At 42.8% G+C, this 25,881-nt stretch overlaps 1 protein-coding gene across 4 annotated transcripts in view; it reads left to right on the forward strand.

Moving 5' to 3' along the window:
- EYA2 (EYA transcriptional coactivator and phosphatase 2) overlaps positions 1-25,881 on the forward strand; it is a 342,073-nt gene that overhangs the window by 38,311 nt on the left and 277,881 nt on the right. The window contains exon 1 of one of the 4 annotated variants that reach the window (XM_012467361.3): positions 7,051-7,070. The exons of 2 other annotated variants lie outside the window; for them this stretch is intronic. In XM_012467361.3, coding sequence (XP_012322784.2) covers positions 7,066-7,070 — 5 coding nt within the window. In that variant the 5' untranslated portion in view covers positions 7,051-7,065. Of the gene's footprint in view, positions 1-7,050; positions 7,071-8,296; positions 8,434-25,881 lie in introns of those variants that run through there. One more of the 4 variants, XM_012467362.3, reaches the window with a different exon arrangement.

A 25,881-nucleotide genomic window follows, 5' to 3' on the forward strand; every position in this document is an offset into this window, starting at 1 on the left:
GATTACAGACGTGAGCCACTGCACCTGGCCCCAACTAGACTTTTTAACCTGGGGTTTGTGAATAGAATTAAGGGGAGTTGTGAATTTGGATGGTAAAATGTATCTGTATTCTCATGAACCTCTAACTGAAATTTGGCATTCTCTTCACATATGAACACAAACAACAAAACCACAATTGTGTTAGCAGGAACTGCGACTCTGTCACCAATAGAAATGATAGGGGTGTGTGTGTGTGTGTGTGTTATAAAGTCTTGCTCTGTTGCCCAGGCTGGAGTGCAAGGGCACAATCTCAGCTTATTGCAACCTCTGCCTCCCAGGTTCAAGTGATTCTACTGCCTCAGCTTCCCAAGTAGATGGAATTACAGGTGTGTGCCACCATGCCCAGCTAATTTTTTTGTATTTTTAGTAGAGACAGAGTTTTGCCACATTGGCCATGCTGGTCTCCAACTCCTGACCTCAGGTGATCCACTCACCTTGGCCTCCCAAAGTGCTGGAATTACAGGCAATTTTTATATCACATTATGGTTGTTGTATCTCAAAATACCTTTTCTAGGCAACACTAACTTTAAAATTAGCCTGCTGCTAGATCCTGTTATTTAATGCATTAATGAAGAAACCCATATGACCATATCATAATATTTTCATATTTGTATTGATCATATAAAGTACAATAAACTAGAAATAATTAAAGTGTTACATTTCTTATCATTTTTGACATATATACCATGAAACCATCACCACAGTCAAGACACTGGACTTTTCCATCACCCACCGGTTCCTCTGTGGCCCTCTGTAATCCATTCTCCCCTCCACTCCCACCCACAGGTGACCATTGATTTGCTTTGTGTCACTATACATTAGTTTACATTCTTTTTTTTTTTTTCTGAGAGAGAGAGAGAATAGGAAGGAGGAAAAAGGAAGAGAAAGAGAGAGAGAGAATGGGGAGGAGGGAGAAGGAAAAGAAAGAGGGAGAGAGAATGGGAGTATTGCTTTCTTGCCCAGGCTAGAATGCAATTTAGTAATGGGTATTGAAAACCTCTTTTATACTGATAATTATACTTAATGATGTAGTCAGGAAGGAATAAGGGAAGAAGATAACAAACAAACAGCCAACCAATATTTAATTTAAACCTATGAAATGCTATGCGATTACTGAGGAGTGATTTACTTCCAATTATATAGTCACCTTTGGAATAGGTGTGAGGTGGTAATGTATGTTTTGTGTATTTGAAGTGGAGAGTTCTATAAATGTTTATTAAGTTTACTTGTTCCGGGTCTGAGTTCAAGTTCTGAATATCCTTGTTAATTTTCTATCTCGTTATCTATAGAATCGTTAGCTCTTCTTGTTGCATTGATCCTTTTGACATTATGTAATGTCATTCCTGGCCTCTTTTTAGTTTACATTCTTAATCATTTTACATAAATGGACCAGGCACGGTGGCTCACACCTGTAATTTCAGCAATTTGGGAGGCTGAGGCAAGCAGATCTCTTGATGTCAGAAGTTCGAGACCAGCCTGGCCAACGTGGTAAAACCCATCTCTACAAAACATACAAAAATTAGCCAGGTGTGGTAGCACAACCTTGTAGCCCCTTGGTTTTATATATATATATAAAACCACTAGAAGAAAACATAAGAAGAAATCATTGCAACCTTGGGGTAGGCAAAGGTTTCTTCGAACACAAAAACTACAAACCATGAAAGAAAATGTTGATAAACTGGGAGACATCAAAATTTAATACTTTCATTCTTCAAAAGACAAAATCGAGAAAATATAAGGCAAGTTATAGATTGGCAGAAATCCACCACATGCATCGGTCACATTTATATATATATATATAGTTATAGATTCTGTTATAAGGTTATAAGGATAGATTCCTTATAATAAAGATTCCTTAAAACAGAATTGGAGGTTAGAAGCAAGATGGTTAAGTTAGATCTCTTTCACTGTCTCAGCCATAATTTTGCAAAGGCAGTTTCAGGCAGAGAGGCCATCTGTCCCAGTTTGCTGGGCAGCAATCTTAGCTTATGCTTTGTTATTAATGCTCCTTTCATTCTCAAAAGGGTCCCGCTCTCAGAAGGTCTCTAGGCTTTTGACCTTGAGGGGCTCCTATAATCTCTTCAGGGACTCCTCATGTCTTCAGGACCACAAAATCTTTTCGAATTTAGGACAATATCTGTTGGGGTTCTGGAGATCTCTGATGTCTCTCAGTCCTTGCTTCCGAGATAATTCCACTGATGCATACTGAGACCATTGACTCCATTCTCCATCCAAGACATTATATACAGCTAAAAGCCAGGCAAAAAGACAAGTCAAAGGTATTAAGAAGCCAGAAACCTTGTCATTCTATTTGCTTTTACTCTCCTGGGAAAAGAGAATGTAAAAAGTGACAGGTCTTGGAAGGAAATGGCCAGGAGATGAGGGGTAGAGAATCTTGTGTTTGGCTGAGATTAGCTGAGAGAGCCAGTGTGGAGCTGGGTGAGGACACGGAGGAAGAACAGTTAGAGGAGGATGTGTTTTAAACAGGGTGGGTCAGGGCCTCTCTGGGGTAGTGGCATTTGAGCAGAGATCTGAATGGAGTGAGGGTGAAAACCATAGGACTATGTCAGGGCGGGTAGTGCAGGCAGAGGGAGCGGCATGCCTGGGTGTCTCAAAGTTCCCTGTTCACGTGGGTGAATAAGCCTCTCCCACTGAACATTGGTGATACTGAAATTCTGATACTTTGCCTGAAAATGCACCTGAGAGTTACAATTTTTCCCACTGTTTCCCATTTGAAACAATGGGAAAAATTATAATGCATGACAGATCAACCCAAGCCCCCAACACCATTTCTTGAAATCGAACTAACCACTTAAAATGCTGTCTTAGTCTGTTTGCTCTGCCATAACAAAATATGTGAGACTGAGTATTTTATAAAAAACGGAAACTTATTATGGTTCTGGAGGATGAAAAGTTCAAGATCAAGGTGGCGACAAGTTTGGTTGTCTGGTGAGGGCTGCTGTTTGCTTGCAACATGGCACCTTGTTGGCATGTCCTCCAAAGGAGAAGAGGAAGTAAGCCTCTTTTATGAGGACCTGAATCCCATTCACAAGGGAGGAACCCTCGTGGCCTAGTCACCTCTTCAAGGACTCACTTCTTAATTCCATTGCATTGGCCATTAAGTTTCAAATCCTGAATTTTGGAGGGGATGCATTCAAACCACAGCAAATGCCCACCAGTAAGTATCAAAGCAGTGTGTTTGGATGTAAAATGTTTAAAATATGGCTTCCTGATCACCAAATGATCAGGAAAGTTTTCAACAAATAGTTGGTTTGTTTGTGGCAACATGGTCACATCTGATTGCATATCCCTTTCATTGCTTCTTGGTGCACTTTTCTAAATGTGATTCTGATGTTCTCTCAATGGTAGTTGAAATGCTGCTTTTCCTCCATGGTGCTTTGACGGAGATGCTGAATCTAATTTTGAGGGTTCAAATATCATTTTTCTATGAAGTTTGAATATTAAAAACAAAGTCATTTTATCGGGAAACTACTTACTGAAGAGACATTTGAAGCATGCCTGTATTTGTATTCTTGGGTTAGGAGGGATGTGAGATTTCTCTCTCTATCTGTCTCTCTTTTTTCTAAATGTTTGTAAAATGCCCCTGCCCATCCCCACATACACACAGTATCATATACTGCCTTTTTTGTAAAGACTCATGAGAATTTCTCTACTGTATCAATATCAGGCAAAGCTCTGATTTGCCAACGTCATTTGGTTTCTTGCTCGTAGAGGAATTAAGAATCATGAACACTATGGAGAACTTTGAAATTCATGATTTTTAATCTTGACTTTGCAGAGGTTTAGGGGTTCCTTCAAGATGTTTTCATATACCTACAGGAGAAAGAGGTGAGGCATAAGGAAGTGGCTGGGATCTTTCACTTCCATTTTCCATACTGAACGTCTACACATGCTAGATTTTAAACAAATGAAAGTTTGAAAGCCACTGATGTAACTGATCACATTTCTGTCTTTGCACTGGCTGCCTGGAAGCTCAGCATCTAATTCTCAGTTCTCCACTGACAAGTGTCCAGGACCTTCTAGCCCACATTTTGTATGCAAATCTCACCTTGACTTTCTTTTGTTTATTTTCGCTATGTTTCCCTGTTACCTGCTTTTCTTGTTTTCTTTACTCTGCTGCCATATATATGGTTTTGTATGTTGCCTCAAATGCTTTCTGGGAAGAGCCAAGGTTTAAGTGTATGTATTTAAATAATTGAATGCTTTTTCTGTATAGGTGATCTTTGCAGGTGGGAAAGGAATATATTTAGAAAAAAAAGCATGATTTGTCAAGTAGAATTTATGTGTGTTTGTTGGATATGTATAAACATGTTGGATATATTGCAATGTTCATAGTTTTCAAAGTTAATGTGGTTTTCTGGCTTTAGAGAACATTTACTTGGAAGACTGGGGGAAAATGTGTTTTACTCCAAGGTAGGCATGCCTGTGGTCTACACCACAAAGAATCTGTTTTATGGCTTAGCCCTTTCAGATTTTGTTTGGGATTAGTTTGCTGGTTGTTATCAAATGAGGACAAATACTTCACAAGGAGATATCAAGGGAAGAAAGAGGCAGAAAGGGGATGTTTCCACATAGGAAGGTGGCTGAATTTTCAGGGTCTTAAATAAGGATTGGGGGCTTTGAGTCCTATCAGCTTCTGTTCACCTGCTGTGACTATGTGGTTAAGGCCTTACTCTCACAAAGGTGGGAATTCTCTTCCTCTGCCATATATTGGAATCACCTAGGAAGCTTTTAAAAAAGCTGATGCCGGCCAAGCACAGTGGCTCATGCCTGTAATCCTAGCACTTTGGGAGGCTGAGACTGATAGATCACCTGAGGTCAGGAGTTCGAGGCCAGCCTGGCCAACATGGTGAAACCCTGTCTCCACAAAAAATACAAAAATTAGGCTGGCATGGTGGCACCCACCTGTAATTCCAGCTACTTGGAAAGGTGAGGCAGGAGAATCACTTGAAGCCAGGATACACAGGTTGCAGTGAACTGAGATCATGCCACTGCACTCCAGCCTAGGTGAAAGAGTGAAGGTCCACCTCAAAAAAAAAAAAAAAAAAAGACTAAAAAGGCTGATGCCACAGTTCCATCCCCAGAGTCTGGTTTAATTGGCCTAGGATAGGGCGTCAGCATGGGGATTTTTAAAAGCTCTCCCTGGAGATTCTGTGCACCCAGAGTTGAGAATCACAGTGCTAAGAGGAGAAAAAATAAAATTAATAAGCACCTGCCTCCTGCTAATCTCTCAAGAGTGTCAGGATGTAACATGATTTATGAAATAATGGGTCAGATTCTGGGGAAGGAATAAAATGGTATGAAGAAAATAGATTAACCCTTTGCATTTGATAGGGTAACTTTGGTTAACAAGTGTTCAAGATTTTTCCCCATTAGCCACAGGAAGAGACATTTCACATCCTGGCCAAGGATAGAGATAGAGAGAGAGAGAGAGAGAGAGAGATTGTGTGTGTGTGTGTGTGTGTGTGTATGTATAGATAATATATGTGTACGTATATACATATATCTTTCTCCATTGTAAATTGAAAATGTCCTAAGTTCAAAATGCATTTAATATGCCTAACCTGCTGAATATCATAGCTCAGCCTAACCCACCTTAAATGCACTCAGAACACTTACGTTATCTCGACGTTGGGCAAAACCATCTAATACAAAGCCTATTTTATAATACAGTTTTGAATATCTCATGAAATTGATCAAATATTGTGCTGAAAGTGAAAAATAGAATGGTTGTATGGCTACTCCCATTGTGGTTTCTACTGAACACACATCACTTTCACATCATCATAAAGTCAAAAAAATCATTAAGTCAAACTGTCATAAATTGGGGACCATATGTATGTGTGAACTACATATAGGGGATCATATGTATACATATACATATATATATATATATATTTCTTATTTCATACAATCCACTTGATATTTCCTATTCCAGTTTATTTCTTTAGAAAAAAAATTAAAGTCCACAGGCCAAGACAAATTAAACACCTCTGGAGGTCATTAAGACGCTCAATTTATAATGGCTTGGAGCACTTAGCAAAGATACTATGGGAAGTGAAGCTGTGTGTACAGTAATAATATTTGTTGAGCAATTGCTGGTGCCAGCTGCAGTCACAGTAGAAAGTGTTTTATGAGCATGAGCTCAGTAGATTTTCACAACAATAGTGTAAGATGAGTACTGTTATCTTCACTTTAGCGATGAGACAATCAAGGCCAGGGACACATGTGAATTCTGCTTCTAGAAGCCAGAAGCAGGAGCCATCTTCAAGCCTACAGCAACAGGCCCATTGCTTAGCAGGCTCACAGGAGAACAACCATGTTTACTGAATACATTTGCTTCCGTCTGAAGTTTGGGGAGTGGAGAGGGGAGTAAGCTCTGACAAGAGATAGGTCCAGGAATGGTGAGGCCTGATACATGTAGAGTTTGCAGTCCCTATTCTAGAAAAAGAATTCAAAATTATGAATCCAAGATTAGATAAGAAAATGATTATTTCTTTAAATTCAGAAAAGAAATCACACAAATTCAAAATTTAAGAAGCTGAGAAATACCACAAACATCACAAAATTCCCAACTCAATTTTCCCCCAAAATGCCAGCAGCCACCCGTACCACCCTGCTGAAGGGCAAGGTGGGGGTGGGGAATCGGAGTGAGTGGAAAGAGAGCAATCCCTACTGCCTGCAGCCAAATGCCTGAGGCAAAAGATTTTTGTAAACTTTACACCAACAAGTCACCATCTGAACACTCTGCTAAGTCCCTCTCAGGAGCTCAGAAACGGGTCCCAACAAGTGAGGGGCCCAAGAACATAACCTTCATCAGCTTCCCTGTGACCTTACAACTGGAATTGAAGACTGTTACAGCTCAAGAGCAAGGACTTTGGAGTCAGCCGGGCCTGCATTTCATTTCTGGCTCAGACACTTTCTTCCTTCTTTAAGCTTGGACCAGCTCATTTGTGAAAAGAGTGTGCTAACAGCAGCTACCTCGGAGTCTCTCTTGGGGATTACATGTGGTAAGGAAGAGCTGGGCACATTGGATGAACTTAAGGTTGCAAATAAAAATACAAATAAAAATTAAATTGGAATCTCAGAGAAACAATAAATACTTTTTAAATATAAATATATACAACCGATCGCATAAGACATATACTGCAACTGATGCCTCATTTCTCTGAAATTCAAATTCACCTGAGCGCCCTGTCTTTTACTGCACTTAACAAATGACAGTGGTTGATATTGCTTTTGGATTGAAGCACCCTGGGTATCTCACAGTGGAATTCATAGACATGAGAGAGTGGGTGACGGGGTAGGAAAGGCTGCATAGTCTCCAATTAACATAGTTTATTGTCAGGGGGACTAAAAGAGGGGTGGCTACAAGAGGATGGTGTAAGTGGGGCACCTTGATTTGGGCATGTAGGTGAAAGGTTATACCTCTGACTTTCCCTAATCCAGTTAAGCTCTCGAGACCTCAGTTTCCTTAGCTGTAAAATGGGTGAAACATAGAGGAGATCCCTGAACTTTTCTCACCTAAATACCACACCAATGGCACTTCCTCATAATTCAGAAGTCACCTTCTCAGAGAGGTCTTCCCTGACTGCTCTAGCTAAAATGACCGCCTCCCTCCACCCCACAACAGCAGATATATATATATATATATTCTTCATAGTAACTGTAACTTTCTGAAACTGTCTTGCTTCTTTACTTGGTTATTTGTTTGTGGTTTATCTCTCCATGTGAATGTAAGTTCCAGGAGGGCAGAAAACTAGTCTTGTTCTATCTGAATCCCAGGAGCAGTACCTGGCCCCGTAGATGCTCAATATGGTTTGAATGAATGAATGGGCGGTCGAGTGAATGAATGTTAGTGTCATTGTCGAGGTCCTCTCCGAGCAGTCGTTCCTTTCGCAGGGGTCGTGCCTGGCTTGCAGGAAGGATGTGCTGCCCCGGGGAGGGAGGAGGTGCGGGGTGTCGGTGGGTGGGAAGGAGGCTGGGCTCTGGCCTCCAGGACCGGCGGGAGCGAGCGCGGTCTGCTCGGCTGCAGGCGCAGGAAGCGGCGCGGCGGCGGCAGCTGCAGGTCCAGAGCCCCGCGCCCAGCGTCCGGCCGCCGGGTGTGTGCGCCCGCGGAGCCCAGCGTCGCGCCTCGGCGCCCCCACGCGCCCACGCAGCGGCGCGGGGACCCGGGCGGGGGCAGAGGGAGGGCCCGGCCCAGGGAGGGGAAGGGGCCGGTCCTCTCCGCGCAGGCAGCAGCCGCGGCAGCCCAGGAGGCGGAGGCAGCGGCAGCGGCAGAGACAGCAACGTGCCCTCCGCAGTCACTCCGGCCTCGTCGGACCCGCACCCGCCCGCCCGCACCGCGTCGGGGCGCCCTCTCCACTGCGCGCGGTAAGTACTGCCCGCGGCGCCCACCCCAGGCCGCCCGCCGGGATTCGCCGGGCGGGGGTTCGCCGGGACCCCCTCGCCCTGCGCCTCTCTCCGGCACTCACCTATCCGGGCCTCCGCAGCTGTCGGGGCGTTCTGGGGCGCGCGGGCCTCCCAGGGCCACGCAGGCACAAGGCCAGAGGGAACAGCAGCGGAGCCCCTCTCGGGAACGTCTCTCCCAGGCTCCGGGCCCCAATGTCCCCATGCGCTTTGGGGCAACGACCCTGAAGTTTGCTCTCCCGCGCGCGGGACAAGTGCATGGCGCGCAGGCAGTGTAGACGCGGCTGGATCCTCGGCGTTTTGTTCGATTTACGGTCCCGGAGGTTCGCGATGAGGGGCGCTCCCCTAGTCCACAAACTCAAGCGCTCAGGTAGTGTTTATGGGGTAACCAAGAAGCAGAGCCAACCGCTGGAATGCCGGGGTGGCGCTGGAACGGCCCGCTGAGCCTTTGCCTTCTAGCTATTAATACATTTCTTTTCAAAAGTCAGTTTGCGCTCGGCCCGCTGTGGTCCAGGTCTGGGCTTTGAACCGGGGCAGGGAATCCTGGCGCCTGCTGCGGGTAGAGTTGAAACTTACAAAAGTTTACATCCGAAGGGTTTTCAGAAGGAGGCAAGGGTTTTGTTGTAATGGGAGAAAGTGGGAAATGGAATTGCTTTTTAGTTCTGCGGTCTGGAGGTTAAACGGCTGTGCTGGCCCAAACTCTTTCAATATATTCCTGCCTCTCCCCCCTCCAAATAAATAGTGTATAAGCTCAAGGAATACTAGGAAAGCGTGACTGAAGAACGTACTCCTATCGCAAAATTCTCTGTGCGCTTTTCTCAGCTGTTGAACTGGAAGCGCCTTTTGCAGTGCGAGGTTCCTACTCCCCCAAAGCGGAGGCTGAGTTGACAGCGTGCACCCTGCTGCGTTCTGAATTCTTTTTAAAACGCAAGACCGATGCTGCAGTTTTGTGGATACCCTTTTTCTTTTCTTTTCCCCTTCCCCGAAATGCTATGTAATCTTAAATTACTTTTTAAAATATAACGTGGAGGTATAAATCACTCCGGGTAAGAGGTACCTTTTAATTACGAGGTGCAGTGGAAGAGGTGAACATCCAAGTTTCGCTGTTAGCGAGGGCGGAGGGGCAGGAGGATGATTTACAAACATCATGTAAGAATTTGAGCGCTGAATTATGTTTGAGTTAGGGAGATCCCTTACAAAGGAAATTATAACCAGTGGACAATTGTATTTCAAGCCGAATCTATTAATTTCATGAGCCGTTTCTTGATTTAGTGAAATGTCTATGACCATAATAGATATAGAACTAACAAGCACCTTACCAGACTATGACCCATTTGTTACCAACTAACATACACATATGACCATCCTGCTTACAAGAAATAAAAAATAAAAAGTATACAGAGAAAGAGAAGGGGGGGAGAAAGAGAACCTCTTTTTCAAAATAATCTTTGTGAAAGAATCTTTCACAATTTTAGTCGAGAAATAAGTGTTCATTTTTTTTCCACTTTTCTTTCTTTATCACCTTGAACTCCTTCATCCTTTACATGTCCTTGCATTTAGACGCTCTCACACTGGGGTATGTTCTTCAGTAATTTATATAACAAATAACAAATGATAATGGTTTGAATCTTGGTTTTGACTAGGCATTAAATTGTTTGTATTAAAAAATCCCCTTGCCTTTGGAGGAAATTCTAACTTTCGCCATTGTGAAAAGACCAATGTGGTTAGGTCCAAAAGAGCCTGAACTTTTTTTAACTTTAAAGCAGTTTATATGTCCCCATTCTCTTGTAACTTTAGCTTCACAATATTATTCACTATTTTATCTTAAAGGAATGGGCATTTTTCTTTTCTGTCTTAAAATAGTTCACCTGGTGTAGTGACCACGTGTATAAGAATACTCTATAAACACATAAATCACTTTCCCAATATCAAAAAACTGAAGGAAGTATAAAGTAAAATAAAAGATGTGTATCTCAATACTTTAAGATTTTTTTTAAAGTTTTAATTGCCGTAAGGTTTAGAATCTTTTCATGTCTTTTGTGTTGTATTAAACACATCATAAAGAGGTATGATTTGTTGACTTGTTATAGGATTACCATTTGCAAAAACGCCCGACACCACTGTTTCAAATATGCGGTATTACTTCTGCTTTAAATTGCATGTAAGAGATTGCAAGCCTTGTTCCAGATGGATAAATTGATAAAATGCTAGCTGCTGTTAGGAGAATGGAAAAGCCCTCAGCAAAAAGGCTCTGTGGTATAGCTAAGTACATTTTGAATTAGGGTGAGCAAGCTATGGAGACCCCAGCCGTTTGTGAAAAAAATATACACAGTCCAAGCACATCCACTTTAAGACGTTTTTGGATTCTCCGTGACAAGATGACTCCTTTCCCACAAAGAAGAAACCGTTTCCTTATTTTTTCAGTTACTTTTCCAAAGACAACTTGTGTCGGGCGCAAGAGACCAGAGTTATGCAGAAATCCAACCGTAACCAGCTCAGAGCGAAAACTCATTCTCGCTCCTTCCACCAGATGTTTTTTAGGTGTCCTCAGCTGGAATGCCCAGTTTAAAAGTAATTAGGCCAGCAATAAACTCCTTGTATAATAAAATCACAGGCCGTAATGGTGAATAAGTGAGGTTCCCAGCCGCTTATGACAGATGCCTTTCTGGGCAGAGAGAGAAGAGAGCCTGTGGCTGGAGAAAAAGGAAGGGACTGGAGATGCCTTTTTAGACACATGTCTGTTCCTAAATATCCACGCACATATCTTCTCAGTGAGGAAGAGTGGAAGTTGTGACTGGAATAGGGTTTTGTCTTTGCTGGGCAGGCCTCCTTCACACCAAGATGCCTGAGGGAGAATAAATTATAAATATTAGGCAGGGACTTCAGGTCATAGGTGTGTGGTGTGTGCTGTGTGCTTGTGCGCAACGGCTTGGGTAGAAGGATTGGTGACACGTGTGTGGCAAGGTGAAAACATCACTACTTCCCAGCTGGGCACAAGATGAAAATAAAGACTGCCTGGCCTGACATAAATTCCTTGGGAGAAAGGAGAACTTGCTCCCCGAAAGACTTTTGATAAAGGGAGAATTTGCGTAATGATATGATTTCCCTTATCTGTGAGGTTTGTGGCGGTGAAGGAGGTGGTTAGTCTGTTACCTCCAAAGACTGGACTTTCTGACTGTTACTAAGACTGGGTTTTGTTCGTGGAAGGAACCATTTTGTTGTTGTTGTTGTTTTTTGGTTGTTTTTGTTTTATTAGCTAACTGTTCTGAAAAAGGAGTTGGTAGACTCTGCTCAAAAGGAATCTCTTTACAGAGAATTAATCCCAGACTTGAGAAAACACAGCCTGTTGACAGAAAACACACACACACACACACACACACACACACACACACACACAAACACACCCCGCAATTCTTCACTCAGTCCCAACCCTCTTCCCTATCTCCATCCCCCAGAATCACAACAGCTTCCTGAAGGGCCCACTTCTCCCCCGTATCATTTATGGCAGTTCAAACAGTCCTAAATATACAAAGAAAAAAGAAGATTCTAGTAAGAAAACAATTAGCAGAGAATTCACTGGAGACAATGCTTCATTTTCACTGTTTGAAGATCGTAACTGGCCTAATGGTGTTTGACTAACACCCTTTTCTAGTCCGAGGAGGATAAATCCCCTCTGTCAGGTAGCAAATACCTGAAGTGACAGTGACTGAGGCTGCAGACCCACTTGTGTCATTGTAACTGAATCAGAGGGGCAGGAGCTTGTTCTTCATGGCATGCGATTTAAAATCAGTTTCAAGGTACCTGCCAGGCGTATTTAGAGGGGAGGGCATGTAGGAAGCCACAGGCTTGTACATTTATTTTCATTGCATTTTTCTTTTTGTTCATTTTCATACTATTGGCTTCCTTTGTCATTTCTCTGACTTGCAAATTATATCCTTCTGTTTAATAGTAGTGATGAAAATAGCTGCTGTTTATTGAGAACTGGTTTGCCAGGCCCGCAGTCAAGGCTTCACGTGTATTTTTAAAGTGGATTCTTGCTGAGACCCTTTGAGTATTATTATCATCATTCCAACTTTGTTAACAAGGAAACTGAGTCACAGGTCAAATGACCAACGCCGGGCCAGACTGAGTGAAAACAAAATCCAGGCTTTCACTTCTCTGCAAAATATGCCTTATCCATGTGCAATACAAGCTCTGGCTCAAAACATTTCTGCTATCATTTCCTTTGGAGGCAGACGCTGAATTTGGATGGTTTTAAATGCGCAGAGCACAGTTATTTTCTGAACCTGCCCTGACGTTTTTTTTTGCCATGGTCATTTGAAATGGGGAAACAAAATCATATTAAATATTTAGAAACACAAATACAAACCTCTGTGAGCCATGACCCTTTGCAGGTTGGGTATGGTTCTATAAAGAAAAATAACCCTTTATTTAAGGACTGATTTGATTTATTCCTTCGATACTAACGCTACGCATTTCGGGTCCTAAAAAGAGTCAATAAATTTACCGGCAGTGGAAAGGCCCTAAAACATTACGGAAGACACAGCCCAAGTCAAGTTTACTGGAAGGTGCTGGATCACTATGGGTGGGTGTTGTTTTGGGGTTACATTTGGAGAGCATAGAATAATTTGGAACAGGTGGTGCAGAGAGTCAGGTAGCTGGAATGATTTATCTTTGCCTCTTTGAATGTTAAGGGAGGCCATTGGTTGCCTGAATCTGGAACCAGCAGGCTGTGGGTCAGTGGGGGCTGAGAGACGCGTCTTTGGGACAAAATTTGGCAGGATCCGGGGCTTCGTCAGCGCTGTCATCGCCTTTGGATGATAGTAGTCAGAACACAGATGTGCCTGCTCGTGCGTTTTTGAAAAGTCTGCCTCTGCCTTCAGATGTACGCAGAAATGTAAAACAGGAACTTAGATATGCCACAATGCCAATTTTAAACATCTTTAAAAATGAACAAAGTATGTCATAGAGGTTAGAAACTCTTTTGTCATTTAGTATCCATAGTTTTGTGTCAGTAACATGAAAGTGTGTGTAATTTCAATGGCGTTGGACTTTCTTCTTCGTTTTTCCTTTTGAGTATCTAGTAAAGTTACATTTTCTAAACGTCTGTGTTCCCAGATGTAACAGATACGTACATATCTACTTGCAGTCCTTCGGAGGAGAACTGTCAACTCTCGGCAAATGCAACTAAGGGAAAAATGATAAAATCAACGTATTTTTCCCCAAAGAATGAGGAACTGGAGGGTTTGACTACTGTACAGGCAACTTATTTTTGTCTCGCATCAGCTAAATCTGTCAACTCCCCTTTCTTTTCTATTCATCTCCCAAGAACGGTCTTTCATAACTGAAATATACAGTGTATTAGCCAAAGACATTTTAATTTTGTAAAGAAAAATCATGCCAGAGACAGCCGGGTCTGTTTCAACCATTATTGTTTCTGCAGCATGCATACTTTGGGTTTCATGGTAAGATGTGGGTTTGTCAAGAAAGAAAATTGCACCAAGAAGCTATGCTGAAAACATATACACTTCTGTTTAAGAAATGAGAAAAACACGGAAAAATTCCACACGGTGATTGCTTTAACGTGAGTTTTAAATGTCATTGTTTGACTTATGTCAAAAAGCCCCTCTTAGCTAATTCTCACATACTCTGTTACCAACTATCTCACCTTAAAAACGGCAAATGTTGGACTTCATTTTGATGATCTTTGAGGCTTTTAGAGATATCCTTAGTCCTAGTGGAAACATGCCAAATTTTCAGATTGTGCAGGCCATTTTTTTAAGGTTACTTAGATATCGATTTTATTTTCTTGACCCAAAATGAGAAAACACGGGGAATTCTCAAAAGCTTTTTACAGACTTCTATTATGAGAAGAGAAGCCAAACCAACATGTATTAGGTCATGAGCTTGAAGTGCATAAATAAGCCCGATGAAGGTCACCAAAACAGGGTGAAAACCACTAGTTCTCGTTCCCTCGGCCAACTCTAAATTCCTGCCTGTTAGACGTGTTTGGTTGAAGTGGACACAGAAAGCGGGTTTCTGACCCCATGGTTGAAAGATCTCGATTTGACTTGGGTTCTGAAGGTGTCCTTGTGGTAAAGGGAGATGGGAAGCCTGACATTCTGGTCCACTCCCCATGGCTCCCTTTCATTGTGTCAGAGAAAAAGCAGGTTCTGGGGACCATCCCTTACTCCAAAGCAGATATTTCTTACCTGGTACTTGTATATGCAGAAATCAGAGGCTGAAAATGAAATGAAATGAAAATGCTCCTCCTGGTCAGTTTCTTCACCTCCCATTCCCTCCCTATAGTCACTTTGTGGATTAAGGTATTCATGGTTTCCAAAACAATTTTTTGTTCCTACTATGTTTCATAGCATTTAAGATGCAAGGTATAAGTACACACCTCTAAATCTTTATTGATTGGCAGCTTCCTGAAATACAGAGTTGGAGAGCGTGTCCACTGCATCCTGAGTTTGGTACCAACCCAGGTGCTGATGGAAATTCCGCATAGGGAGAAAACCTCCTCTTCAGAGAGGCAGGGTGTCAGTGCAAAGAGGTTATTTTCTTTTGTGGGTGTGTATTATTTGCATATATCAGGACTTTTGTTTCAGGGTGTTCTAGAAACATTGATCTCTCCAGCAGAGGTCTGCATGTTCCTCTTGGTTAGGAAGGAGGTGGAGAGGAAGGAGCCCAGAGGAGGATCGTGCACCTCTGGCCTTTTGTGTGACTCCTAGAGTAGAGGGAAGCCTCCGCTGCTCGGAAGGTGTCACGTGGTGTAACAAGTTGTGACTCGTGCCTGTATTGTCAACAGAGTTTTAGCCCCATCCAGACGTGAAAAAGATTGGAGCCCCGAAGATGATTCACCTCCAGTCTGCGATGGGCCCAAGCTAACCAGTGCCCTTCTCTTGCTAAATAGACCATACTCCCTGGAGGAGTTAATGGCTGGGGTGTGGAGAGAAGGGGGGCAGGAGGGGAGAAAGAATGCCTTAAACTCAGCAAATGTCTAAAACACTCAAAACTTCTCTGCATTGCTCAGGCACCCACAAGAAAGACAAAGTGATAAAAGGACACAGAATCAGACTTTTTTTTTGGTGGGGGATAAGCACAGAGGGGTGGGGGGGATTGCTAGTGGTTTGATCTAGAGTGGAGAATTTTTCTAACACCGTGGGACCCCCGGAGTGCCTTGAGGAACCCGATTTTGAAAATATCTTCATGTGGCCTTACCGTCTTTCCTTTGTGCTTGTTTTTAGTGAATTAGTTTTGGGGATTTTCTTTTGTTTTTTAAAAAAACGGAGTTGTAAGCCTTGTTTGAGAATCACAGGTTTTATTGAATACTTATTATGTGCCAGGCACTGTGCTGTGGAAATGCTTTATATGTTTTGACTCCGAATAGCAGTAAATGGAATGTACTGCTGTGGTAATTCCTGTTTTACAGATGTGGGAAGTGAGTCTGGAAGTAACTTGTCCAGGGTCACGTGGCTCGTGTCAGAGCCAGGATTAAACCCAGTTCCTATTCCTAACCACTGGGATATCCAACCCGCTCCCTTGGTATAACAAGAAGTTCCCTTTATAGTCATTCTCCGCTTTCATTGCCTTATAGATATTTATCAATGGTCAGGTAGAAAAATCAGGTTGAGAAAGTAAGAGACATCAGCAGATTCTCACAAGATTTTGAACCTGCTTTTATAGAAATGAATCAATGTTTCAAGCTGGACCTATGGAAGTAGTCGTGGCATCACTGCAGTTAGTGACCTAAGCCATTGCCCATGGCTGCTTTTGCCCTATAACCACAGAGTTCAACAGCTGCTACAGAGACCATACGGCCTGGCCCTTTATGGAAAAAATTTCTGACCTCTAAGCTATTGCGATATGACAAGATAATCTTTGTAGACCAGAACCGACATGGACTTGGGACGTTTCATATACCATTTCAATGATTTATTATTTATCAAGTGTCTCCGATGTGCTTGCCACATTGCACAGTGATGGGGAAAAATTACAAGTGCCTTCATGCCTTCATCCATTTACTTAACAACACTTATTTAGCTGTGTTCTGGGCTATTTACTGGAGAGCCAGAGGTGAGAAGGACCAAATCCAGCATCTCCGGTAGGAGGATCCCAGTGTGTTCTCACTGGGATGTGTTCTCCCTGGCTTTTCTTTCCTGAGGGTGTAGAGAGTGTTGACATGACTTTTTGAGCTTTCTAATGTTTGAACAACACCTCCCTCTGTAGACCCTCACCCACAGAAGCCATGCCTGGTTCAGCAAAAGCAGTGCCCTGGCTTCTGCACCTAAAACTGCATTAGGCATATGGTACTTACCAGTGCCCCAGGCTCAGTCAGGCTGACAGCAACTCTCTGCTTCTCTCCATAAGTGGTGCAGAATGAGGAGGAATGTGGAGAATCAGACTTCCTGAACTTAAGCCTGGGTGCTGACTTTCAGCCTTGAGATTAAGAGGATGAGTGCAGGAGCCAGGCGGCTCAGGTTGCAGTTTCTCTCAGTGCTAACCTACTCCTGCATTTAACTTGGGGCAAGTCACCAGACTTTTCGGTGCCTCAGTTTCTTCATCTGTAAAGCAGCGTGAATAATAATGCACCTTCCTCAGAAAGCTATCGTGGAGATTGAGTTAATAAATATGAAGTGTTTGGAACTACGCCTGGCAAGTGATATGAATTATATCAGTGTCAGCTACAGCTATTATTATTATTTATGAATTTGACCCGAAGCAAATTACTTAGACTCTTTGGGATGATAATGATAATAGTAACAATAATAATAAAATAACTTTCATAGGGCCATTGTGAGAATATAAATGAGGCAATACATGGAAAACATTTAGCTTTGCTACGCTGCCTGCCTACACTGAATGTTCGATAAGCTAGCTATTCAGATTTTGGGGAACCACACGCTGGGTCAATGCGGTATCTATAAGCTGTTGATCAGTTGAGTCCTTTTATGTATCAAGAAAATGTCCGGCAGTGGTCAATAGCACAGGCCCTGGACTCAGACAGCTCTGGTCTGAGCCTAAGTCAATCCACCACTCACGGACTGCCATCTCGGGCAGGGGTCTGACCCTCTCAACTTCCCAGACATTGGAGACAGCAGTTACTGTTCCTGGGGTGGTTAGGAGGCTTAAAAGAGCGGCTGGCACACACAGAGTGCAGAGCAGGGTGTTTGGCACATAGTAAGCACTCAATAAATGGTAGCTTGTATTATTATCACCCCCATTTCTTGCTGTACCCCCACCCCCAAGAACGTACTGAACATTAGTAAATTTTAATTTAAAAATAAAAGAACACATTTTAAAACTGCCAAACAGATTTAAAATAATATTCATTAAACAAAATTAAAATATTCTATTAAAGCCAGACTTTGGGCTCAGACCAAATTTTTATAACCCAAGTTTAAAGGCCAGGGAGTCCCCAGCCACAATGGGGACATTGTGATTGAACCTGAGACTTCAACGCTGCTATTGAGCAGTCTTTGAAATGCACGTTTCCCCTAAAATAAAAGGGAAGTAATGGGAAGGAAAAAAATGAGGTTCTTGCTCCCCTCAACAAGCCTTAATGAATTGAAAAAGAAAAACAAAATATTTCTCATTTTTCTTCTGCTACCTGATCCTGCCAAAGACGCATGGCCCCTTCTCACCTGGCTTTGAATGGTGCTCACTCAGAACCTTCCAGATCTGATATGCTATACGAACAAACTTAGTCTAAGTTGTAACATTGTCGTCTTCACCAGGTTTTACAGATGGCGGAGTATATCACTGGCAGGCCAGAATGGGGAGCCCAAATTTCTGGGTTTAGGTCCTAACTCTGCCTCAGTTTTCCTATTACATAAAGTGGTGGTGGGAGTCTGGAAGGGTTTGCTATCCCCATGGATGTTTTAATCTTCTGCTATTATCTAATGAATGAAACTTGCCCTGACTTCTGGGACTTTGAAAAATTAAAGTATACAGGTATGCCTCTGAGAGTTATAAATAAAAAAGAAATCTCAGTATTTAGGGAGGAGAATGGAGGAGGGAAGAAGGAGACATAAAAACAGCTCACAGGAGTTATAATGTGCCAGATACCAGACACTTTCACTAAGCTCATTTAATCAAAAAAAAAAAAAAAAAAAAAAAAAAAAACTCCATGATATAGATGTGTCCATTTAACAAATGTGGAAACTGAGACTTGGACAGATCAGGTGGCTGTCCGGTGGCATTCCTTTCCAGGTCTGTCTGACCCACAGCCCTCCTGGAACAAGGTCACAAACAATCATGGTGGCCTCGAGAGACTTCCCTGACCAACCAGTTATTTATGATCTATTCTTACATTTCAATAGCATCCTTCATTCTCAATGAGCCTGAGTTTTTGCGGCCTTTTACCCCACATTCCATTGAGAACCAGTGGATTTTTTCTTGAACAGCAAATGGAAAAAGTAACCTAAGTGGGTTGCAAAATCCTTTTCTGGATGAAATCCTTCAAGAATCTCTGCCATTTCTTGCCAACCAGAATGAAGTGACTTCCTCCTCAGACCAGGCCAGGCCCTTGGCTCTGATGTAGGACTATGAGACAGAGTTGTCCGAGGCTAGGCAGCTACTGGAGGGACTGTGGGAGTCTCCTCTATCACCAACCCGCTGTGTGTCTTTGAGCAGATCACAAGAGCCCTCTGAGCCCCACTCTCTTCATCAGTCCATGGAGCAGACACCTTCTATATCGGATTTATTATACAACTTTAAATAAAATGACACTGAATTTGAGGGTAATGTAGAATTGGACCCACTCCCAGGAGTACTCAAAGAAAGGCATGAAAATGAAAGTTACCTGCCCTGGGCACACTCCTTACTGTTCTTCAGGTAGCTACCATTTTGGGACTTTAGACATTCTGGAAGAATCTCTTGATCTCTGAAGGGCAGACTTCTTTCTAATGATATATGCACCCTTTCCACATTAATTTGATACATACATGAACATTTTTTTTCTTTAGAGTTCTGTCTTTATCTTATGCATTTGGAAAAGATATAAAAAGCATTTCAAACAAATGGTTTCACAACTTTTTACTGCTTAAGACAAAAATGCTTTAAAAACCAACTCCATCAAGTAATTAATAGCAAAAGTGGCACACAGCCATGGCAGAGTTCATGAGGGAAGTTTCAGAAACACGAATCTGATGGTATGAAGTTTTCCCTGTGATCTATTCATTTAAAATAAAATATTTTATTTCTAAAACTCATCCCCGCAGGCTGCCTACAACAAATTCCACCCAAATACCCAGAACCTTTTACTAATCAGAACTGCAATTCTGTGCTCTGTTTTCAGGGGAATAAAATGAAACAAATGCAGTCTCTTAGGGACATCAGTAAAGTCATCTCAGAGCACACTAGTGTCTGGGCACATCTAGTCTGTGTCTTGTGTCTTTGGAAGAAGAATAACTAACCTTTGGACGACTATAATGCTGATAAAAATAATCTCCGAGTGCTAACTTTATGCCAGGATCTGTTTCGAAAGATTGTAAGCATTAACTCATGTATTCCTCCCAATAATTCTACAACAAAAGTAGTTACTGTTACCATTTTAACAGTAAGAGAAAAGTAAGACACAGAGAGGTTAAGTGACTTGTTCAAGGTCACCTAGCAAATGATAGGGTAGAGCCAGGCTTTGTATGTGGGAGTATAGATCTAGAGTTTGTCTTCATAACCCCTGACTTCCCTGATTTTTTAACCACCACAGAAAAAATTAAACTCTTTGCCCCCCACTTACTTGCACAATGAATTAATAAGAACAGGCATGAGAAGGGACTAAAAGTGATGTTAAATCTCAGTTATAATTTTTCCATTTCTTACAAGGATGTATTTGTGCATTCCATTAGTGTTAGGGTACAGTATAGTACAGAAGCCAGTCTCTCCACGTGCAAATCCACAGTCTACCACTTACTAGCCTTGGGCTTCCTTCCCCTCTTCCAGCCTCACTTTCCCCATTGCTGACATGAAAATAACAGAATCTGCATAACAAATGCATCAAAGACCACCCCATACACACAGTGATTGTTAAAAGCTAATTATAACTTGTGGAAGAAAAATTAGTCTAGAAATCACATCTTCCTGCAGGGCACAAATGCAGATTGGTATAGTTTGGAGTGAAAGAGAAGGGAAAACCACCTGAGCTGTGAGGCTCAAGCTGGAAAATAGCTCAGGTTGTTCCAGATGCCTTAAGACTGAGCCAAAGAGACGAGCCTTCCACGTCTTCACAAGAGAAATTACCAAGCTAGGTCCTCAACAGACAGCCTAGAAGTCAGAGCCATCGGTGTTAAGAATCTGTCCAGGTGAGGAAACAGTAGCCTGCGGGAGGGTCTTGTCCGTGGCCACATGGCCAGTCCGTGGCAGAGTGGGGACTCCCTGCCCTGTTTCAAGATAAGTGAGGGATATTGGGTGGCATGGATCAGAGGTGGAGAGGAACACATAAAAACAAGCCTGAGGCCAGGTGTGGTGGCTCGCAGCTGTAATCCCAGCACTTTGGGAGGCCAAAGCAGGCCAATTGCTTAAGGTCAAGAGTTCAAAACCAGCCTGGCCAACATGGTGAAACCCCATGTCTACTAAAAATGCAAAAATTAGCCAGGCGTGGTGGCCTGTGCCTGTAGTCTCAGTTACTCAGGAGGCTGAGGCAGGAGAGTTGCTTGAACCCAGGAGGCAGAGGTTGCAGTCAGCCAAGATGGAGTTACTGTCCTCCAGCCTGAGTGACAGAGGGAGACTCCATCTCAAAAAAAAAAACCATATGTGACCCTGGAGCGATTGTCTATCAAACTGACATCAGCTCTAGGCTCTAGTTTGATGATTTTCATTTTATTTCTTGTTCCTTTTTCTACATTGAGGAAAATGTGTTTTTCTCTAGAAGCATCTACGTGGTTTCCAGTGGAGAGGTGAGCAGACTTTCTGGGTGTTCATCCTTTCACCTTTCTCCTCCACTGTGCCTCCTACTTCCATGTCCTCTTCAGTATAAAAACTGCACTTATTCATTCATTCATTCAAAAATATGTGTTGATCACCAGCTGTGCACCAGGCCCTACTCTGTACGTGGGGAATGCAGTCAAGAACAAAAATGACCAAAATCTCCTCCCTTGTGGAGCCACAGTTAAGTAGGAGAGAGAAAATAAACACATATGTATATAAAGTATACAGAATATCAAATGATGATAAGTCCAAGGAGAAAAAAGTCAAGAGGAGGTGTGACTAGAACATGCCCAGGGGAGGCAGGCCTCACTGAGCACAGTGCTGAAGGAACGTGGGAGAACATTCTAGAAAGAAGTGGTAGAAAATACAAAAGTCCTGAGTTGGGAGCAGCCAGCGAACAAGGAGGGCAGGGAAGATGAGGCCAGTTTGGGTAGGGCCTTGCTCAGAATCCAGCTGCCATTCTGTGTCAATCAGTCATGTCCAGAGTCAAAATGATTATAGTTTAAAAGTGATTTTTCAATGCACACAGAGCCTACATCTGAAATCAACAACTGCAGCCATAGGTACCCAGAGAGCCCAAGCAGGTAAGAAATCATGAAGTAGGTATAATAATTCATCAGCAGACTCCACCCAGTGCCATTCAGAAATGGTCTCCATGTTACCAGGTGTTCCGATTTTTCAAAATCTGAATTTTTATGAGAAATGTCCCGCTTTTAAAATCACTATGAGGAACCACCAGAAATACACCTCCAGACTCCTAGTATATGACCCCTCTCCCAATCATCGACACAGACCCTGGGAATCAAATTTCAGTGAAAAGACGTTAAGCCTCTCTCCTGCACATTTTCTTTTTCTTTTCTTTCTTTCTTTTTCTTTTTCTTTCTTTTTTTTTTTTTTTTTTTTTTTTTTTTGCCAATTCCTGACCAGAAAGCATGCCAAGAGATGCTAAAAATTGTTTCCAGGAAAAAGTAGGACTTGAATCTCATGGGGATGAGTCTGAGACTTCTTCCAAGGAGCAATCAGCTTGCTTCATTTTTATGTCTTTCTCAGGACTTTTTCCTGATCTCTGCTCATCATGGGGAAAGGCAAGATGGTCCAGATCTCTGCTCCTTCGGGTTTTCATTAGTTTCTTGATGATGATGATTATGTCATCTGGGGTTGATTTAAGAGTGGTGAAATGTTTGCAGGTCTCATAAATGGTTGTCAGCCACTGTTTAGAATGGCAAAGAACTTCTTGTGTTCCCATTGCAAGGAGTGGGGTGATGGTTTCCAGTGGCTACAGACAGAAGAGGAGGGAAAGTGGGCTTTGAAGCCTTCTACAAGAGGAGATTGGAAACTTGAGTAATTCAATGGGGGTGCAGGTGTGAGGCAGCAAGGAAAGATCCAGGAGTGTTTTAAGACCTGAGATGCCCATGTTTATGATATTAAAATCATCATCAGCCTCCCCAGCCGCAAAGCTGGGCTTAAGCAAAATCCCAGCCAGTGGTCGCCTTAGCTGTGGAGATTGTTCCAGATGTCAGTGACAAAAAACTTACTCCTGAGCTGGTTTAAGAAAAAAGACAATTTATTGTCTTGGGAAATAAAAAGTTCTGAAAAGTGCTGGTTTCAGGTACAGTTGGTTCAAGAGTTCAGATGCAGGTCATGTGCTCATCTCTTAATCAATCTCTATTCAGGAGGATTCTGTACTGTGGCACCTGTGGAGCTATGGATGAAGTGAGTGAAAGGTAGATTTCCAAAATGAAGTTGGCAGCATTTTCTGGAAGTGGGCGTGGACTGGTTCCTTAGGGCCCCCAAAACTGTACCTATAGGTATGCCTTCACCCCTCTCCTCCTGGGCTACAGTACTGTTTATGAAATTTGTACTTTTTCCAGGCACCATGTTATACTCTTTGTGTGCATTTTTTACTTTTCTCCTCAAACATTCTTACTGGGTCAGTATTTTTAAGACCTGCTGCTATTCTGCCCTCCACATGTTCTTCCCCATAGAAGATTATCTTCTATTTCAAGTAAGGATGTTGGTCTTACTTATTTCAAGTAAGGATGTTCATCTTAAGGGTGGTCATCTGTATTTGTCTGTTCTTTCACTGCTATAAAGAAATACCTGAGACTGGGCAATTTGCAAAGAAGAGTTTTAATTGGCCCACACTTCCACAGGCTGTATAGGAAGCATGATACTTGCATCTGCTCAGCTTCTGGGGAGGCCTCAGGAAACTCACAATCATGGTGGGGAGCAAAGTGGATGCAGGCACGTCTTACGTGGTGGAGCAAGAGAAAGAGAGAGAAAGAGGCAAGAGGTGCCACACACTTGTAAACAACCAGGTCTTATGAGACCACTATCACCAGAACAGCACCACAGGGGAAAAGCCAATCCCCCTTGATCCAATCACCTCCTACCAGGCCCCACCTCTAACACTGGAGATTCCATTTCAACGTGAAACTTGGGTGTGGACACACATCCAAACCATATCATCATCTCTTTTCATGGTCTCTAGTACAAAGTTGGGGCACTCCAGCCAAGCATAGGACATGCACTGGGCTTCAGAAGATAAGTGGGAGATGAATCAGGATCACCAGGAGTAGAAGGGTGACCCTGGCTAGCCACACATTCCTGGGCCCCTGATGGTCAGCCTATATTTCTTTTTGTGCTCTGAGCTTTTGCTCCCATTATTGCCTTTATTGAACTTTCTCATGTTCCATCTAGGGGCACGACAGTAACATCGGGTGCACACAGAGCTTGCACACTGGCAGCCGAGATGTGTTTTGTTTGGTCTGCAGATCATTTAAAAAATAGAATAGAGCCAACTTTTGAAGATCTGGGTCTGTCACACAAAAATGCAGATTTCTGGCTCCCATTAAAACATCACCAGATCTGTCAGTACTGTGCCCACATTTCCACATGACTGCCATTGACTGGGGCTGGGAAATGTCTGTCCCTTTTAGGTGGATAAGTTAGTTCACCCAAGTCCTCACCTCTCCCTGTAGTCTCTCCAACACTGAGGTTCAGGTTAGTTATCATTTACCATTGGGATCATGCTGTTGGCTGTTCTACAGTAGATTTAAGAGAGAAAATGAATCTTATATCCAGATCACCATCAGAAGTATGAAAATGAAGTATAAATTGAGTTGGTCCTTGGTGTAAGGCCGATTGCCTCACTGGGAGCTCGGACGCACACCCCCACCCCCTTTTTTCCCGAAAGCTCGGACAAGCTCGGACATGTTCCCTTCTCCCCTTCTCGCACAGCCTGGCTTTCCCTTAAAGAACCCAGTATGCAAGCGGTGTCTTGTGATTCTAGCCAATAGCAGCCGAGTAATTCTAACCAATAGCAGCCAAGTCCTGTATGCAAACAAAGGCTTGTAACTTTACCCAATAGTAGTCCTGCTCTCCCACAACCAATTGAGCTCCTTCATTCCCTATAAAACCCCACGTCTGAGAGGAGTCTGTGTGACTTCTCCGGCCCCTCCTGTCAGACCGCAGAACCTCGCCCGGGAGCCTGAATAAATTCCTTCATATTGGATCTTCTTGTGTTGGCCTCAGTTTCTTCCTTTTAAACTCGGCAAGAACAAACCTTACACTTGGTATTTACAAAAAGGAGGAAGCATCTGTCTTCAGGTAAACCAGTGTTTCTCAACTTTGGTACTATTAAGATTTGGAGCTAGATAATTTTGTGTGTGTGGAGGTCTGCCCTGTACACTCTAGGATGGTATTTAACAAGTCCATGTGGAGATCATGCACCATCTAGAAGTAAATAGGTCCCTGTGCTCCAGACACTCACCACCAGGTTGTACAAAGAGTTACCATAAGCGAGGAAAGCTGTTTTTCTGCATGGTGCCTGGGCAGGCCCAGCATTGGCAGTAGAGGTTATGAGTTGGCTGATTTTTGGTTTAGTCCTAAGTGGACTTGCCAACCATTGAGGCTGTTTATGACTGCCTGTCTGAGATGTTATAGAAAGAATTCAGTGTTGAATGAGAGGTTAAACTATTTTAAAGAGTCTTTGGAGAATTTAACTCTTAGCTGAGCAAGGCCATGGTGGATGCTCCTTGCAAAAATTTTGAAAGCAGCATGGATGGAACTGGAGGTCATTATGTTAAGTGAAATAAGCCAGATGCAGAAAGACAAATATCTCATATTCCCACTCATGTATGGGAGCTGGAAAAGTAGATCTCATGGAGGTAGAGAGTAGAATGAGGGTTACCAGAGGCTGGGAAGGTGGGGGTGATGAGGAGAGGTTGGTTAATGAGTACAAACATACAGTCACATAGAAAGAAAAGCTCTAATGTTCAATAGCACAGTAGGGTGGCTGTAGTTTACAATATGTTGTATATCACAATAGCTGGAAGAGAAGATTGAAATGTTTCCAAAACAAAGCAATGTTAAATGTTTGAGGTGACAGATATCCTAAATACCCTGATTTGATCATCACACATTATATCAATGTATCAAAATATCACATGGACACCCCCCATAAATATATACAATTGCTAT

This window comes from Aotus nancymaae, unplaced genomic scaffold (genome assembly GCF_030222135.1).
Source record: "Aotus nancymaae isolate 86718 unplaced genomic scaffold, 86718_ANA_hifiasm-v0.15.2.pri h1tg000029l, whole genome shotgun sequence".
Classification (NCBI taxonomy): domain Eukaryota; kingdom Metazoa; phylum Chordata; class Mammalia; order Primates; family Aotidae; genus Aotus; species Aotus nancymaae.